The sequence below is a fragment of the Littorina saxatilis genome, unplaced genomic scaffold (genome assembly GCF_037325665.1).
Source record: "Littorina saxatilis isolate snail1 unplaced genomic scaffold, US_GU_Lsax_2.0 scaffold_752, whole genome shotgun sequence".
Lineage (NCBI taxonomy): Eukaryota > Metazoa > Mollusca > Gastropoda > Littorinimorpha > Littorinidae > Littorina > Littorina saxatilis.
The window spans coordinates 1-15,896 of record NW_027127617.1 but is presented as its reverse complement, the minus strand read 5'-3'; the positions used below and the strand labels follow the sequence as shown (position 1 = coordinate 15,896).

Genomic DNA, 15,896 nt, shown 5'->3' with positions numbered 1-15,896 from the left:
CTTTTTTTTTCAGCGAGAACATTTTTGATTAATATGGGCATTGACCTGTGTGTAGGTTGTTCTTCGTACTTAGTCGTATCCATTTTGAATTGCACAGCATGATTATTGACTCAAGTGCACAGTGCATTTAGAACTATGTTTGTTTGTCGTGAATTATGAGAAACAATGTATGCTTTGCATTGATTACTACTGATCTCCTGATTATTCCCGTACAAAAACATACTCAATAAAGAAAAAGATAATTACCTGTCACAAAGAGTCTTCATTGTTATTGATTAAACTCTCTCTCTCTCTCTCTCTCTCTCTCTCTCTCTCTCTCTCTCTCTCTCTCTCTCTCTCTCTCTCTCTCTCTCTCTCTCTCTCTCTCTCTCTCTCTCTCTCTCTCTCTCTCTCTCTCTCTCTCTCTCTCTCTCTCTCTTTCTCTGTTGCCCTCAATGGGCGAGGGCCGGATGAAAAAAAGCATGTATACATTAATTGCTTATTCTGTCACCCTCGAAAAATACATTTCAATGAATCGATCTCATAGAAACAAAGAATATTGGTCAAGCCCGAACCTTACCCTGAATCATAAACTGGTTCAGCAAAAGCTATGTCTCAAATCCCGCAGTGGGGCACTGCGGTTATGAAATTAAAGGCCCCTCCTGTTTTTGGAACCGCAGGAGCTTTCTAGTTTGCTGTTAGGTAGATTTTTGGTTCCTCTTTCCTGTCATGCTCTCTTTTTCTTCATGAATTCTTTTCTTTTTTCTGCCTTCTTGCTCATTCACCTGTATTTTTTCCAAAAATCTCTTCTCTTGCCGCTTGTCTCGCGATTCATGTATAGTTTAATCTGTTAGTGTTCTGATGTAAGTCCAGCAGTAGATAGGTTAAGCCTATTTTAACATACTGGAAACTGGTAATCTTCCAGTAGGTATTAATTTAGTTTTACTAAAGCCTGCTGGGACACAAGTAATGGGTTAGTGCATTTGTAAACAGGAATCGCTTGACAAGTGGCCCCCTTCATCCCCCCCTTCCTCGTCCTGATATGGCTCTACGTAGTCGGCTGGACGTTAAGCAACAAATAAACAAACAAACAAATATGTCTCAAAGGGACAATTCTTTAAAGCGCCTGCTTCAGTGAGCGAGTTTTAGCGTCAACTAAGGTGACTCGAGTCGAACCGGAGGTCGCAAAAACTCGGTCCGGTACGACTGGAGTGACGTCACCGGTTAACCAACTTTCAACCTTGCTTCCTGCGTAGGGTCTCTCCAGTTCCAAGATGGCTGCCAAGGCGAGGTGAGAAACTTCTGCAAATATTTTTTGACAAAGTTACGGATTGTGAGAAGACATTTGTTGTAAATCACTTAGCCTTTCAAAAATTAAGGATACTGGGTTGGATACTGTCTTGGTTTTAATGCATTTTATTTTAGCAGTGATGTTTATTTTGGGAAGAAATGAGGTCAACAGGAGTTTGGGTGCGATTTCGGCTCAAATGTACTTTAGCGCCCTGAACTTTTACCCGGCTGTTTTGCGCTCGATTTTCACGCTCGCTTCTTCATTGACGTTCGAATCGATAGTTCGATGTTTTGGCATTACATTCACATCAACAATAAAACAGTACTGCTTGTTCATCATCGTCGTCCATCAACTCTCCACAACAGTAAATCCGTAACGCGCTTGTCGCCATCTTGTTGCAAGGGACGCGACTGGACACAACCCAACAGCGTTTCCGCGAAGAAAAATTAAATACCAGACATGCGCAGTGACCCTACCGTAGCTCAACCCTGTTCCTCGCGAAAACTCGCTCAGTATCAGCTGTGCTAGTAGTTCGATCTCTTTTTAATACGGATTTCTGAATGAGATCGGAACTCTGATTCGACTCACTCCACCCCTTAACCCGTATCACACAATTTATGAAGAGGTATTACCGTAAAGCCAATAAAATATCCTCCACGAATCTTTTTTTTTTTTAATGATGTATCTTATCTGTTTCATATTTTACAGCAGTCTGGAAACGACGGGGGGGAAATCACTTTCTGCATTGAGCGCGACTGTGACGCGTTTTTTGTGTTGCTAGCTCCTACGGTACATAATGTACAGAGTTAACATTTTTGAGCAAATCGTTGCAGAAGTTTCTAAATTACTGCACAGCGAATGTCCCTTGAACGTTTTTAAGGTCCAATTGACCAGAACACTTTCTCAAAATGGATTCATAGCTTGTTCACTTTTACGGGATTAATCGAATTTTAAAGTCAAACTCATGCTTTTTGTCAGGGCTCCCCTGCGTGAGCTTGTGTGTGTGTGTGTGTGTGTGTGTGTGTGTGTACATATGTGTGTGTGTGCGTGAGCGTGCGTGCGTGCGTGTGTGTGTGTGTATGTTGGGTGGGGTTTTTTTTCGACCTCATTTGCATGCAGGCTGCTTCAACCCTTCCTTGTTTTCTTCTCTTTTTTCTTTCCTTTTTTTTCTTGTAAATAGGCGGTGAGCATCCTTCTTCATTGGTCTTTTTTCTTCTTTTTAACTCCAACATAGAGGTATATTACACTCACGAGACATGGACCTTTTCTCTTTACAATGGAAATATTCCTTATATTTACAAATCAAATTTTCTACTTAATATTTGAAACTCAAAAATTACAAACACTGATCCCCGACAAGTTGTCTTTCTAAAAATACTAACACACATTTTCCCAATTAATATTACGTGATTTACAAAATTTCTCATCTTTTTACAACTTGTGTCTTGATAACCAAATATTATATCCTGCATCTTAAACTTAACCCTTAATCCAGCCTTTTCCTCTATCCAGTTTTCTATCTTCGTCCAAAACAACTTTACCGGTATGCACTCATAAAAAAAATGTTCAACAAAATCAACTTCCGTACAACATATACAACATCTGTTATTCTCCCTGACTTGCATTTTACATAATAAAATATTTGTTGGATATATGTTATGTAAAATTTTCCATTGCAATTCTCTTAACCTCACTTCTTTGGAAACATAGGCAAGGGTCCAAATTTCCTTATCTACTTGTACACCAAACTTCCTCAACCAAAAATTATATACACAAGGTTTTTCTACAGCAGTATCTACACTTTTCTTTTCTATCATTTTTCGTATTTGACTTATTTTTATCATATACAGGCTACCATCAAACAATTGCTTATCCATCTGGACAATAATATGTTTATTTTCAATCCAATTAATCCATACTTTGGGTAATGCGTTTATTAATGCCCAATAATCCAATAAAATATTTGCATTATTCTTTCCAATTTGTATATATAGATACCTCTGCTGCTGACTTCAATCTCTTTTCTTCCACTATAAACAAATCACTTACTCTTTCAATCCCAGCATTTTTCCAATACAAATAAAACAACATTTTCCCTTTATACCGAATCAAATCATTACTCCACAAAATCTGTTTATAAAAATTGTTTACATCAATCTTATCATGTTCCATCCTAAGCTTGTAACTCAAATGTGTCCACACTGCTCTCTGCCAAAATGGGCTTCCAATCATTGTCAAATTCAATTCCTTACTCGGTTTAACATTCAAATCAAAACAACCATACCCTGAAACAACATGTCCCAGAAACCATAGTGGTATAAACGTCCAGTTTTCTCCCTTCTTTTCATACAAACGTCCAACCCATTGTAAATAAAAAGACTCTTGCATACTGTGCACATTTAACATTTTCAACCCACCTTCACTTATTTCTTTCTCCATTACTTTTCTTTTCACTTTTTCAAATGCTTTTTTATTCGAACACTTTCTCTGCCAAATAAACTTATAAAACAATCTATTTAACTCTGTCAAAACCCGATCTGGCAATCCTTGTTCATTCAACACAAGAAATTGATCATCAACAATATCACCATTACTTGCCCTCACTGTGATGACACGTGTGTATGTTGTTAAATTTCCTCCTGGAACATTCCGATCAAAAAAGACACTTCATATTACACTACTCGTGTTCACAATGTGTTATAAGTACATGACTTGTGTTATCTGTCCATGACATAATGGATAGTAAAGTTATCCGTCCTTGACCCGGTCCCTTTGCATAAGTGACAATAAATAACACGCGGTCATTCATTGTGACTTGAACGACCTACTTTGCACTGCATGAGAGCAACAGACGTTCGGTATCACTGCGCCGCACTTTTACAAGCGGGTACTTATACATACAAGGACATTTACGTGCGGTATGGAAAGGGCGCCTTTGTGAAGAATGTATGCCCTACTTTTTGAAAGGCAACTCACTGGATATACCAGTTTGCATTGGGGTCATCGAACTGACAAAAACTTTTTACAAGGCGTCTGCTACACATTCGAGCCAGGACTGAAATATCAAGTATGTGCGATGTTTACTTTTGCTATTTGTATTTCGCTCCTTTGACCGGACCCGTTTAAGTCAGTGTGTTAGAGCTAATGCTGTTTTTGCCGTTGTTAACATGTTAATTATTTCCCGTAAGAGTCTGAGTGTACTTAATAAATGTAGTTGCAGATACTGAGAGCGGACTCGGAGCGACTCCTCTAATTCTAAAAAGCGACAATGAGTGTGGGTGTATATGTGTTTGTGTGTGTGTGCGTGCGAGTGTGTGTGTCCCAGGGTGTGTGTGTGTGTGCCCCAGGGTGTGTCAGTGTGTGTGCGTGTGTGTTTGTCAGTGTGTGTGCGTGTGGGTATATGTGTCTGTGTTTATGAGTGGGTGTGTGTGTTTCACAGTGTGTCAGTGTGTGTTTATACACTCTCTCTCTCTCTCTCTCTCTCTCTCTCTCTCTCTCTCTCTCTCTCTCTCTCTCTCACACACACACACACACCCACACACTGCACAAACACACACTGTTGTTGGCAACTGTTGTTGACACTGTTGTTCGCAACTATTCACTCTAACATACCAAAATAATGTGGTGTTTCAGCCCACGAAAATACTTGTTAACAAGTCGCGAAAGGCGAAATTACAACATTTAGTCAATGTGTCGAACTCACAGAATGAAACCGGACGCGCACTGCATGTTTTCACCAAGACGTAACAGCTTCGTCAATCCCCGCGACAAGGAAATCGCCCACTTTTCACGTGCAAAACGAAGTGAAATTTTTGAGCCGGCAGAATAGCGCGGTAGCGTATTGTGGTAAGCAGGAAAGCGCGTTTTTATATTTAGTCAAGTTTTGACTAAATGTTTTAACATAGAGGGGGAATCGAGACGAGGGTCGCGGTGTATGTGTGTGTGTGTGTGTCTGTGTCTGTGCGTGTGTGTGAGTAGAGCGATTCAGACCAAACTACTGGACTGATCTTTATGAAATTTGACATGAGAGTTCCTGGGAATGATATCCCCGGACTTTTTTTCTTTTTTTCGATAAATACTTTTGATGACGTCATATCCGGCTTTTTGTAAAAGTTGAGGCGGCACTGTCACACCCTCATTTTTCAATTAAATTGATTGAAATTTTGGCAAAGCAATCTTCGACGAAGGCCGGGGTTTGGTATTGCATTTCAGCTTGGTGGCTTAAAAACTAATGAGTGAGTTTGGTCATTAAAAATCGGAAACTTGTAATTAAAATTATTTTTTTATTAAACGATCCAAAAACAATTTCATCTTATTCTTCGTCATTTTCTGATTCCAAAAACATATACATATGTTATATTTGGATTAAAAACAAGCTCTGAAAATTAAAAATATAAAAATTATTATCAAAATTAAATTTCCGAAATCGATTTAAAAACAATTTCATCTTATTCCTTGTCGGTTCCTGATTCCAAAAATATATAGATATGATATGTTTGGATTAAAAACACGCTCAGAAAGTTAAAACGAAGAGAGGTACAGAAAAGCGTGCTATGCAGCACAGCGCAACTACTACCCCGCTCTTCTTGTCAATTTCACTGCCTTTGCCACGAGCGGTGGACTGACGATGCTACGAGTATACGGTTGTGCAGTGCGTTCCGTTTCATTCTGTGAGTTCGACAGCTTGACTAAATGTTGTAATTTCGCCTTACGCAACTTGTTGTGTATTCTTTTTAACTTTCTGAGCTTGTTTTTTTCTTCTTCTTCTTCGTTCATGGGCTTAGACTCCCACGTTCACTCATGTTTTAAGCACGAGTGGAATTCTACGTGTATGACCGTTTTTACCCCGCCATTCAGGCAGCATACGCCGATTTCAGGGGAGGCATGCTGGGTATGTTTGTGTTTCTATAACCCACCGAACTCTGACATGGATTACAGGATCTTTTCCGTGCGCAATTGGTCTTGTGCTTGCGTGTACACACGAAGGGGGTCAAGTCACTACTAGCAGGTCTGCACATAAGTTGACCTGGGAGATCGGAAAAATCCCCACTCTTACCCACCAGGCGTCAGCGACCGGGATTCGAACTCACGACCTCCCGATTAGGAGGCCGACGTCTTACCACCACGCCACTGCGCCCGAGCTTGTTTAGAATACAACATATCATATATGTGACCCTCCACCACGAAATGAGTCGCATGTCACCTCGCGCGGTTCTGCGCTAGGCTTAATGTAAGTCCAGGGAGTGTCTGGTAACAGTGTGAGGGTCACCTTAGTCACAGGCTTATAACTCAAACAGTTTTCGCTCTTTTCTAAAACGGGTTGCACCACTGGATAGAGCATAAAAAACTCTTTATGAAAATGTAAAAATATGAAAATCATGCAAAGGTGACATGCGACTCATCCCGTGGTGGAGGGTCACATATAAACGTTTTTGGAATAAGAAAATGATAAAGGATAAGATGAAATAATGTTTGGATCAATTTCTTAAATTTTAATCATAGTACTAATTAACATATTTTCGTTAATTGTGATCACATTTTAAGACAAAACATGACATTTCAAAATGTACAGAACCTAATTGGTACTTCACCAGAACTCTATTTACAGTACATTGTTGTTCACTCGGCGTTGTCTCGTTATTTAAAGAACAATACGGATTATGTATATGCTGTCACTGAAGAATTCTCGAAATTGTATTTTAATGATAAAGTGATGTTAAAAGCTAGAGATTTTCGAAATTTTATGACAGATATGAAATATAGTCCACCCTGCTGTGTTCGATTTTGGCTGAACAAACTTGGTATTAGTATTGAAGAAAAAGTTTGGCTTAATGCAAAAGAAACAACAACAGAAACCAGACTAAAAGAATTACAGTGGAAGATATTACACAATATATACCCAACCAATATTCTCCTCTTAAAAATGGGACTCGCAAATAATGATAAATGTCCATACTGTATTGAACAAGTTGATTACATTGAACATTTCTTTTTCTATTGCAGTAAAATTCACCATTTGTGGAAGCATGTTGAAACATTGTTCTACAATCGATATAACATAGCAATTATTCTACAAGCAACAGATGTGCTGATTTATGTGCGAGATAAGAATGGTTTGACACATGAAATGTTTAAGTATCTTACCCATTTAATCTTGATTGGAAAAATGTGTATAAGTAAATTTAGATATGGGACACCCCTTGAAATATTATTTATTTTTCAAAGGGACTTAACCCTCAGGGGCCTGGTATAAGTTGAGTGTTAAAAAAGATTTGGTGTACTGGAAACTGAGCTGAACATTAGGAATAAATTTATGTTATGATTATTTTTATTTATTTATTTATTTGAACATATTAGTTTACTGATAAGGTTTATTGATTTAAAAATTGTACACATTTGAAAAGAAAAGACCTATGAAGAAGGTTTGCTCCAAGCCACAAAAAAAAGAAGAAAAAAAAGATATAATAAAAAGGCAAAAAATAATTGAAGTAGCAAACCTGCATGCAACTGAGGTTAAAAAAAAAAAGAAAAGAAAAAAGAAAAAGAAAAAAGAAAAAAAAAAAAAAAAAAAGACAAAACATGACATATGTATATATTTTCTGATTCAGAATTTGATAAAAAAAAAATACGATGCAATCAATTTTGAATCTCTTTGCGAAAATTTGATTTTAAGGACAACTCATTAATTAATATTTAAGCTTCCAAGCTGAAATGTCCGGCCTTCGTCGAAAATTGCTTGACTAAAATTTCTACAAAATTGGTTGGAAAATGAGAGCGTGACAGTGCTGCCTCAACTTTCACAAAAAGCCGGATATGACGTCATAAAAGACATTTATCCAAATAAATGAAAAAAACGTGTGGGTATATCATACTCCGAAACTCTCATGTAAAGTTCCATGAAGATCGGTCCGGTAGTTATCTCTGAATCGCTGCACACACACACACACACACACACACACACACACATACATACATACATACAACATACATACATACATACATACATACATACATACATACATACATACATACATACATACATGCATACATGCATACATGCATACATGCATACATGCATACATACATACATACATACATACATACATACATACATACATACATACACCACGACCCTCATCTCGATTCCCCCTCTATGTTAAAACATCATAGTTTAGCTTGACTATGTGAAAAGAACTACACATTTATAACCATGCCTCTTTCACGAACTATTCGTGGGGAAAGTGGGTCATGCTGCATGGGTCCCCATTAAAAGCGATATATTGTTATCTTTTGGTAAAATGTAGTGTTGCTAACATGTCGTTTCGTAATAATGCCTTCTCATGCATGACGATCATTGCAAACGAGAAATTGTGACAGCCATTGTGTTTGTGTTCAGTTTATATGCGACACAGTGTGTGTGTGTGTGTGTGTGTGTGTGTGTGTGTGTGTGTGTGTGTGTGTGTGTGTGTGTTTGTGCGTGGGTGTGTATGTTTGTGTTTGTTGTGTGTGTCGGTGTGTGTGTGTGTGTGTGTGTGTGTGTGTGTGTGCGTGCGTGTGTGTGTGTGTGTGTGTGTCTGTGTGCGCGCGCGCGCGCGCGTGTGTGTGTGTGTGTGTGTGTGTGTGTGTGTGTGTGTGTGCCGCCGTAAAAATAAGCTTTAAATAATTATGTAGGTTCATGTTTGTTTTTCTGCCCGGCTTTGCATATTGTTTAAGGCAGTAAGTCACAGACCGTTTTGAAGACCTCTTCTGCGTAACAGGAAGGAAGATTACAACACACACACACACACACACACACACACACACACACACACACACTCAAATACACACACACACACTCAAATACACACAAACAGCACACACACACACACACACACACACACACACACACTCAAATACACACAAACAGAGCACACACACACACACACACACACACACACACACTCAAATACACACAAACACCACACACACAAACACCACACACACACACACACATACACACACACACTCTATCTAAAACATTAAGTCCAAACTATAGACTATGACTCTAAAAAGATAAACAAGAATGCTAAAGCGTTAGGACCACACACATACGACGAGACACACACTTGATACAACAAAAAGTATAGATAATCCTATACATATTCTTTTGTTCTTGCTCAGGACAGATGGAGACGAAAAGTCAAATGGTCAAGATACCTGACGCGGCGGGGGATACGGTCACGTTTGCCCAGTATCCGAATGGTCATGTAATGTGCCCTGATTTTGACCACTTGGACTATGACGAGTTAAGAGCCCTGCACTTACGTGATGATGACATCATTCTGTGTTCATATCCGAGATCGGGTAAGTCTGTGTGCGTTTGTGTGTTATTGTGCGTGTGTGTGTGCGTGTGTGTGTTTGCGGGTGTGTGTGTGTGGGGGGGTGGGGGTGGGGGTGAATATATGTGTGTGTGTTTGAGAGAGAGAGAGAGAGAGAGAGAGACACACACACACACACACACACAGACACAGACACATACAAACATACCCACACGTATTAACACACACACACACACACACACACACACACACACACACACACACACACACACACACACACACACATACGACGTATTTTGTGAGCACTATAGTTCTGATATTGTCACTGTGTGATGGGGGACAAATTACCTGTCGCTGTTCCTAGAAAAATACACAGTCCGGTACAATACACACACTTCCATCTGAATCCAGCGAAACCGCTCTGATCACAACACACCAGTCCTTGGAATAAAATCACAAGCTAAAGTCGTCCTGGAAGTTGTCCGAAAAGAAGCACAACTTTCTGTCTTCCGAAAAAGTCCACATTCTGCTCCCAACAGTTCCTCTCCGCAGGCATTGGACCACAGAACGACAGGCGAAGTGGCGCAGTGGGAAGACATCGGCCTCCTAATCGAAAGGTCGTGAGTTCGAATTCCGGCCGCGGCCGCCTGGTGGGTTAAGGGTGGAGATTTGTCCGATCTCCCAGGTCAACTTATTGTGCATACCAGCTAGTGCCTTATCCCCCTTCGTGTGTACACGCTAGCACAAGACCAAGTGCGCACGGAAAATATCCTGTTATCCAGCATGCTTCCCCCGAAATCGGCGTATGCTGCCTGAGGTGAAAACGGTCATACAAGTAAAAATCCACTCATGCTAAAACATGAGTGAACGTTGGAGTTTCAGCCCATGAACGAAGAAGAAGAAGAAGAAGAAGAAGAAGAAGAAGAAGAAGAAGAAGAAGAACAACCACAGACGACTACTAACTCTAATTAACAAAATACTATCACTCCACAACACAACAAACACGCCCGCATTCCGATCAGTCTTACGTCGCTCTCTGACGTCACATCACCCCGGCTGCAAGGTCAGCCTCGACAAGTATACACTCACACACAGGGGTGACAGCATTTTACCTCTCGCACAGCACTACCGTCCGTCTCTACACATAAAACACTGATCTTACCGATGCAAATAGGTCAGTCGGCACTTCCGCAAGACCATTTGACAAAGGGTTTAGAAACTTTAAAAAAAATAAGACTGATGGTACGATTTCACGATCGCTCATAGGAACTGTAATCGTATCGAAACCGTTACCAAATGTCCCTTTGACACTGCCATGTAATCATTTATATTTTGTTGTTGATCACTTCATGTTGTGCAGGCTGTCACTGGCTCTGGGAACAGATAAGAATGATCCACGCAGGAAGCACGGACCTCCCGGTAGAGGAAAAGCAATCTGGCATGTTTGAAAAGTGGAGCCCGGCACAGTACGAAAAATTGCCCTCGCCGAGAACCTTCAACACTCACGTGGCGTTTCACGAACTTCCGGCGGAAGTGACGCAGAAGAAGACGAAACTCGTGATGATCTACAGGCATCCCAAGGATTCGGCGGTGTCGCTGTACCACATGTTCAAAAACGGCATTTGGTGGGATTATCATGGTCAGCTTTGCAACTTCCTGCCACTCTTCCTGGAAGGAAAAGGTATGCTTGTGTTGATTATTAAAAACTTGAAATGTTGTCTTATGCTGACAGACGGGTCGATATATCACTCACAGCGCTTTTTATGAAAGTTAAAGTCACTTTAAACATACCTTTAAAGCTGTGGTCTATTTATGACTATCCGGGGCTACGAGTTTGAAAAGATAGGGCTGAGAATCATGTCAAGAATTATGCACTGTGAACGCGACCTAACACCCCACCTATATTGCGTGTATGACCTTAAAATCTTCATTCAACGTTTGAATTTTACCCCCTGCGGGTTAGGGGGACGAATTTACGCGATGCTCCCCAGCATGTCGTAAGAGGCGACTAACGGATTCTGTTTCTCTTTTTACCCTTGTTAAGTGTTTCTTGTATAGAATATAGTCAATTTTTGTAAAGATTTTAGTCAAGCAGTATGTAAGAAATGTTAAGTCCTTTGTACTGGAAACTTGCATTACGTTGCAAGCCCCTGGAGCAAATTTTTGATTAGTGCTTTTGTGAACAAGAAACAATTGACAAGTGGCTCTATCCCATCTTCCCCCTTTCCCCGTCGCGATATAACCTTCGTGGTTGAAAACGACGTTAAACACCAAATAAAGAAAGAAAGAAATATATTGTACTACGTTGCAAGCCCCTGGAGCAAATTTTTGATTAGTGCTTTTGTGAACAAGAAACAATTGACAAGTGGCTCTACCCCCTCTCCCCCCTTTCCCCGTCGCGATATAACCTTCGTGGTTGAAATCGACGTTAAACACCAAATAAAGAAAAAGTTTGAAACTTCCGGTTTGCTCTCTCATGGTTGATACTGTTATTTCAAGAGAGAGCGATTGGAAAAAATAAATGCCTTTGCGGAGTTTCGAACTCAGGATCTCTAGTTTCGGGGCTGATGTCCCAACCACTAGGCTACTGCGCCAATTGTGAAAAAGAAGAAAACATATACTGGTAAATATGAATTAATTCTTTGTTATTCTTGAAGAAGCACGATTTATACCTCTATCTGTCTATTGTTCAGAAGTGAATATTACTATTTCTTCGTTATTTGATTTCAACTGCACAGCGCTTTGGAGTGATTCAATTACAGTTCTTCTCATTTTTTTGTATGTTGTAAATACAGATATCGCAGCCATCGCCTGGCGCGAATGTCGTGTAGCATGGCGGTTTAAACATGCATGTGTTGTGTTTCCGTGAAACATTCTTGCAAAATAAAGGCAGGGCCGGACTAGGCGAAGAGGAGGGGGGGTTGCCAGTGGGGGTCAGGGGGCGAAGCCCCCTGAAGCTGATGGGTAGGTCATATTCTGAGATAGCAAAATGGTCGCTCCTTGCATGAAACGGCATAAAATAAACAATAATAAAAAATGTTTTAAATAAGTGAGGTACATGTTTGGGCTAGGGGGGGGGGGGGGGGGGGGTTGCGCAACCCCCATAACCCCCCGGTAGTCCGGCCCTGAAAGGTAAATTTGAACGGCAATTATGACGTTTTTGCAACGCATGAATGGTAATTCAAGCGTAGAATGATATAACATTATACATGTTTCTCTCTTTGTCAACGCTGGTGGCCTAGCGATTAAGACATCGTCCCCGACATCTCAAGGTCTTGAGTTCGAATCTCTGTCCAGGCGTTTATTTTTTCTGCTCTAGCCCTCTTGGCAATAAAGTATGCTCAAACCTGAGAGAGAAAGAGCAAACCGAAAGTTACCACAGCAAAATTCAAGCGTTGAACGAAGCTTTCAAGGTCATACACGCAGTATGGGCTGGGTTTTAGGTCGCGTTCACTGTGCATAATTCTTGACATAATTCTCAGCCCTATCTTTTCAAACTCGTAGCCCCGAATAGTCATAAAATGGTGACCCTCCACCACGAAATGAGTCGCATGTCACCTCGCACGGTTCTGTGTAAGGCTTAATGTAAGTCCGGGGAGTGTCTGGTAACAGTGTGAGGGTCACCTTAGTCACAGACTTATAACTCAAACAGTTTTCGCTCTTTTCTAAAACGGGTTTCACCACAGGATAGAGCATAAAAAACTCTTTAGGAAAATGTGAACATATGAAAATCATGCAAAGGTTACATGTGACTCATTCCGTGGTGGAGGTTCATATAGACCTCAGGTTTAATACGAATTATAGTACATGTACTGAAGCATATGTACCGATCAGAAGCAACGTGTTCGGTGTCATGTTTCATTTTGATAACGTTTTCTCTAACTCCTCGGGATTCCCATTTCGCGCGATCTTCACACACGGTCTTGCAACACTGCGGTGTTGTCCAGCTTTGCGCCCCAACAAATATGCACAGACCCATCGGATAAGAGAGAGAGAGAGAGAGAGAGAGAGAGAGAGAGAGAGAGAGAGAGAGAGAGAGAGAGAGAGAGAGAGAGAGAGAGAGAGATCGAACGAACGAACGAACGAACGAACGAACCAACCATATTAGCTATTCAAGGATTGGGGTTTTAAGATGACGCCTAGTCTAACAATGTGTCCCTGCTTAGACATAAACATTTGAGAGAGAGAGAGAGAGAGAGAGAGAGAGAGAGAGAGAGAGAGAGAGAGAGAGAGAGAGAGCCAGCCTGACAGCCAGACAGACTTTATTATTTTAAAACATTATCTGTACAAATAACCTCTGTAAATTCACCTCTGCGTTTTAAAATCCGAATTTCTCAAATAATTGGAGATCTGAAAAGGGGCTCCCCTGCACGTGTCATACTTCTCAAAGTTTCTCCTGAACGGTTTGTTTGTTTGTTTGTTTGCTTAACGCCCAGCCGACCACGAAGGGCCATATCAGGGCGGTGCTGCTTTGGCATATAACGTGCGCCACACACAAGACAGAAGTCGCAGCACAGGCTTCATGTCTCACCCAGTCACATTATTCTGACACCGGACCAACCAGTCCTAGCACTAACCCCATAATGCCAGACGCCAGGCGGAGCAGCCACTAGATTGCCAATTTTAAAGTCTTAGGTATGACCCGGCCGGGGTTCGAACCCACGACCTCCCGCTCACTGGGCGGACGCCTTACCACTAGGCCAACCGTGCCGGTTTTGATTTCTTTCAGTGGATGGTGGCGGTGTTGCTGACTACCTGAATGACTGGGCAAGGGTCATCGCTGACAATCCCGACCAACCCATACATGTGTTGTCTTATGAGAGTTTGATGAAGGTATGTACAAGTTCATATGCGTGTATGTGTTCATGTATGTGTGTCTCGTGTGTGTGGGTGTGTGTGTGTGTGGGGGGGGGGTGAATATGTGTGTGTGTGTTTTGTTGTGTGTGTGTTTTGTTGTGTGTGTGTGTGTTTGGTGTGTGTGTGAGTGCGTGCGCGCGCGTGTGTGTGTGGGTTGGTCAGTGTACGTGCGTGCATGTGTATATGTGTGTGTGTGTGTGGGGGGGGTGTACGTGCGCATGCGTGCGTGCGTATCTTTCTCTCTCTCTCCTTTTGTCTGTGCTGGTGTCAATGAGAGAGATAGAGAGAGTTACAGAAAGCGGGAGAGTGATTGTGTAATTTAAACGTACTTACGCTTGTGTTTGCATACGTGCGCTCACCTATATAATTATATTGAATTACCAAGAAAAAGAGAGAAAAAAAATGCTATAGTTATCAAAAACAGAATGTTATGGCAAGTTTGTATGTAGAATAAAACTTACGCTTCCAGTCTTTTTTTTATGAGTCATAAAATCTACCTTATTTGCAACACAGAATCCAGTGGAGGAGCTCACACGATTGTCCCGCTTTCTTGGCAAAAACCATGAAGTCACCTTCCTGCAGTCAGTCGCGGACGCATGCACAATAGACAGGATGCGGAAGAGGAAAGGAAAGGTTTGGGAAGAACACGGAATCGACAAAAAACTCATGTACAGGGAAGGTCAGATGTGAAAATTGCTCGCGGATTTCTTGATTGACGAGTTGCTGAGTTTGTGTGCAGTTTGTTTGATTGTGTAATTATATTGTTGTCGGCGAGTGTGTGTGTGTGTGTGTGTGTGTGTGTGTGTGTGTGTGTGTGTCGGTCTGTCTGTCTGTCTGTCTGTGTGTGTGTGTGTGTGTGTGTGTGTGTGTGTGTGTGTGTGTGTGTGTGTGTTATGGTTATTCGCTTTGATTTGAATGTCTCAGGTTATGCAGATATTCATTGTAGCTGGCGGTTAATAAGCGAGTTCCATTTTTACATTTAGTCAAGTTATGACTAAATGTTTTAACATCGAGGGGGGAATCGAGACGAGGGTCGTGGTGTATGTGTGTGTGTGTGTGTGTGCGTGTGTGTGTGTAGAGCGATTCAGACTAAACTACTGGACCGATCTTTATGAAATTTGACATGAGAGTTCCTGGGTATGATATCCCCGGATGTTTTTTTTCATTTTTTCGATAAATGTCTTTGATGACGTCATATCCGGCTTTTTGTAAAAGTTGAGGCGGCACTGTCACACCCTCATTTTTCAATCAAATTGATTGAAATTTTGGCCAAGCAATCTTCGACGAAGGCCGGACTTCGGTATTGCATTTCAGCTTGGTTGCTTAAAAATTAATTAATGACTTTGGTAATTAAAAATCTGAAATTTGTAATTAAAATTACTTTTTTATAAAACGATCCAACTTTACGTTCATCTTATTCTTCATAATTTTCTGATTCCAAAAACATATAA

At 41.0% G+C, this 15,896-nt stretch overlaps 1 protein-coding gene across 1 annotated transcript; it reads left to right on the top strand.

The window, feature by feature from the left end:
* Positions 1 to 4,148: 4,148 nt before the first annotated feature.
* Positions 4,149 to 15,124, top strand: LOC138956025 (sulfotransferase 6B1-like; the record flags this gene model as incomplete). Its single annotated transcript, XM_070327495.1, is given in 5 exon segments — positions 4,149 to 4,337; positions 9,431 to 9,613; positions 10,949 to 11,269; positions 14,318 to 14,421; positions 14,959 to 15,124. Coding segments are annotated over 4 exon segments (769 nt in total), but the record flags the coding sequence as incomplete, so codon positions are not given.
* Between the last annotated feature and the right edge of the window lie 772 nt (positions 15,125 to 15,896).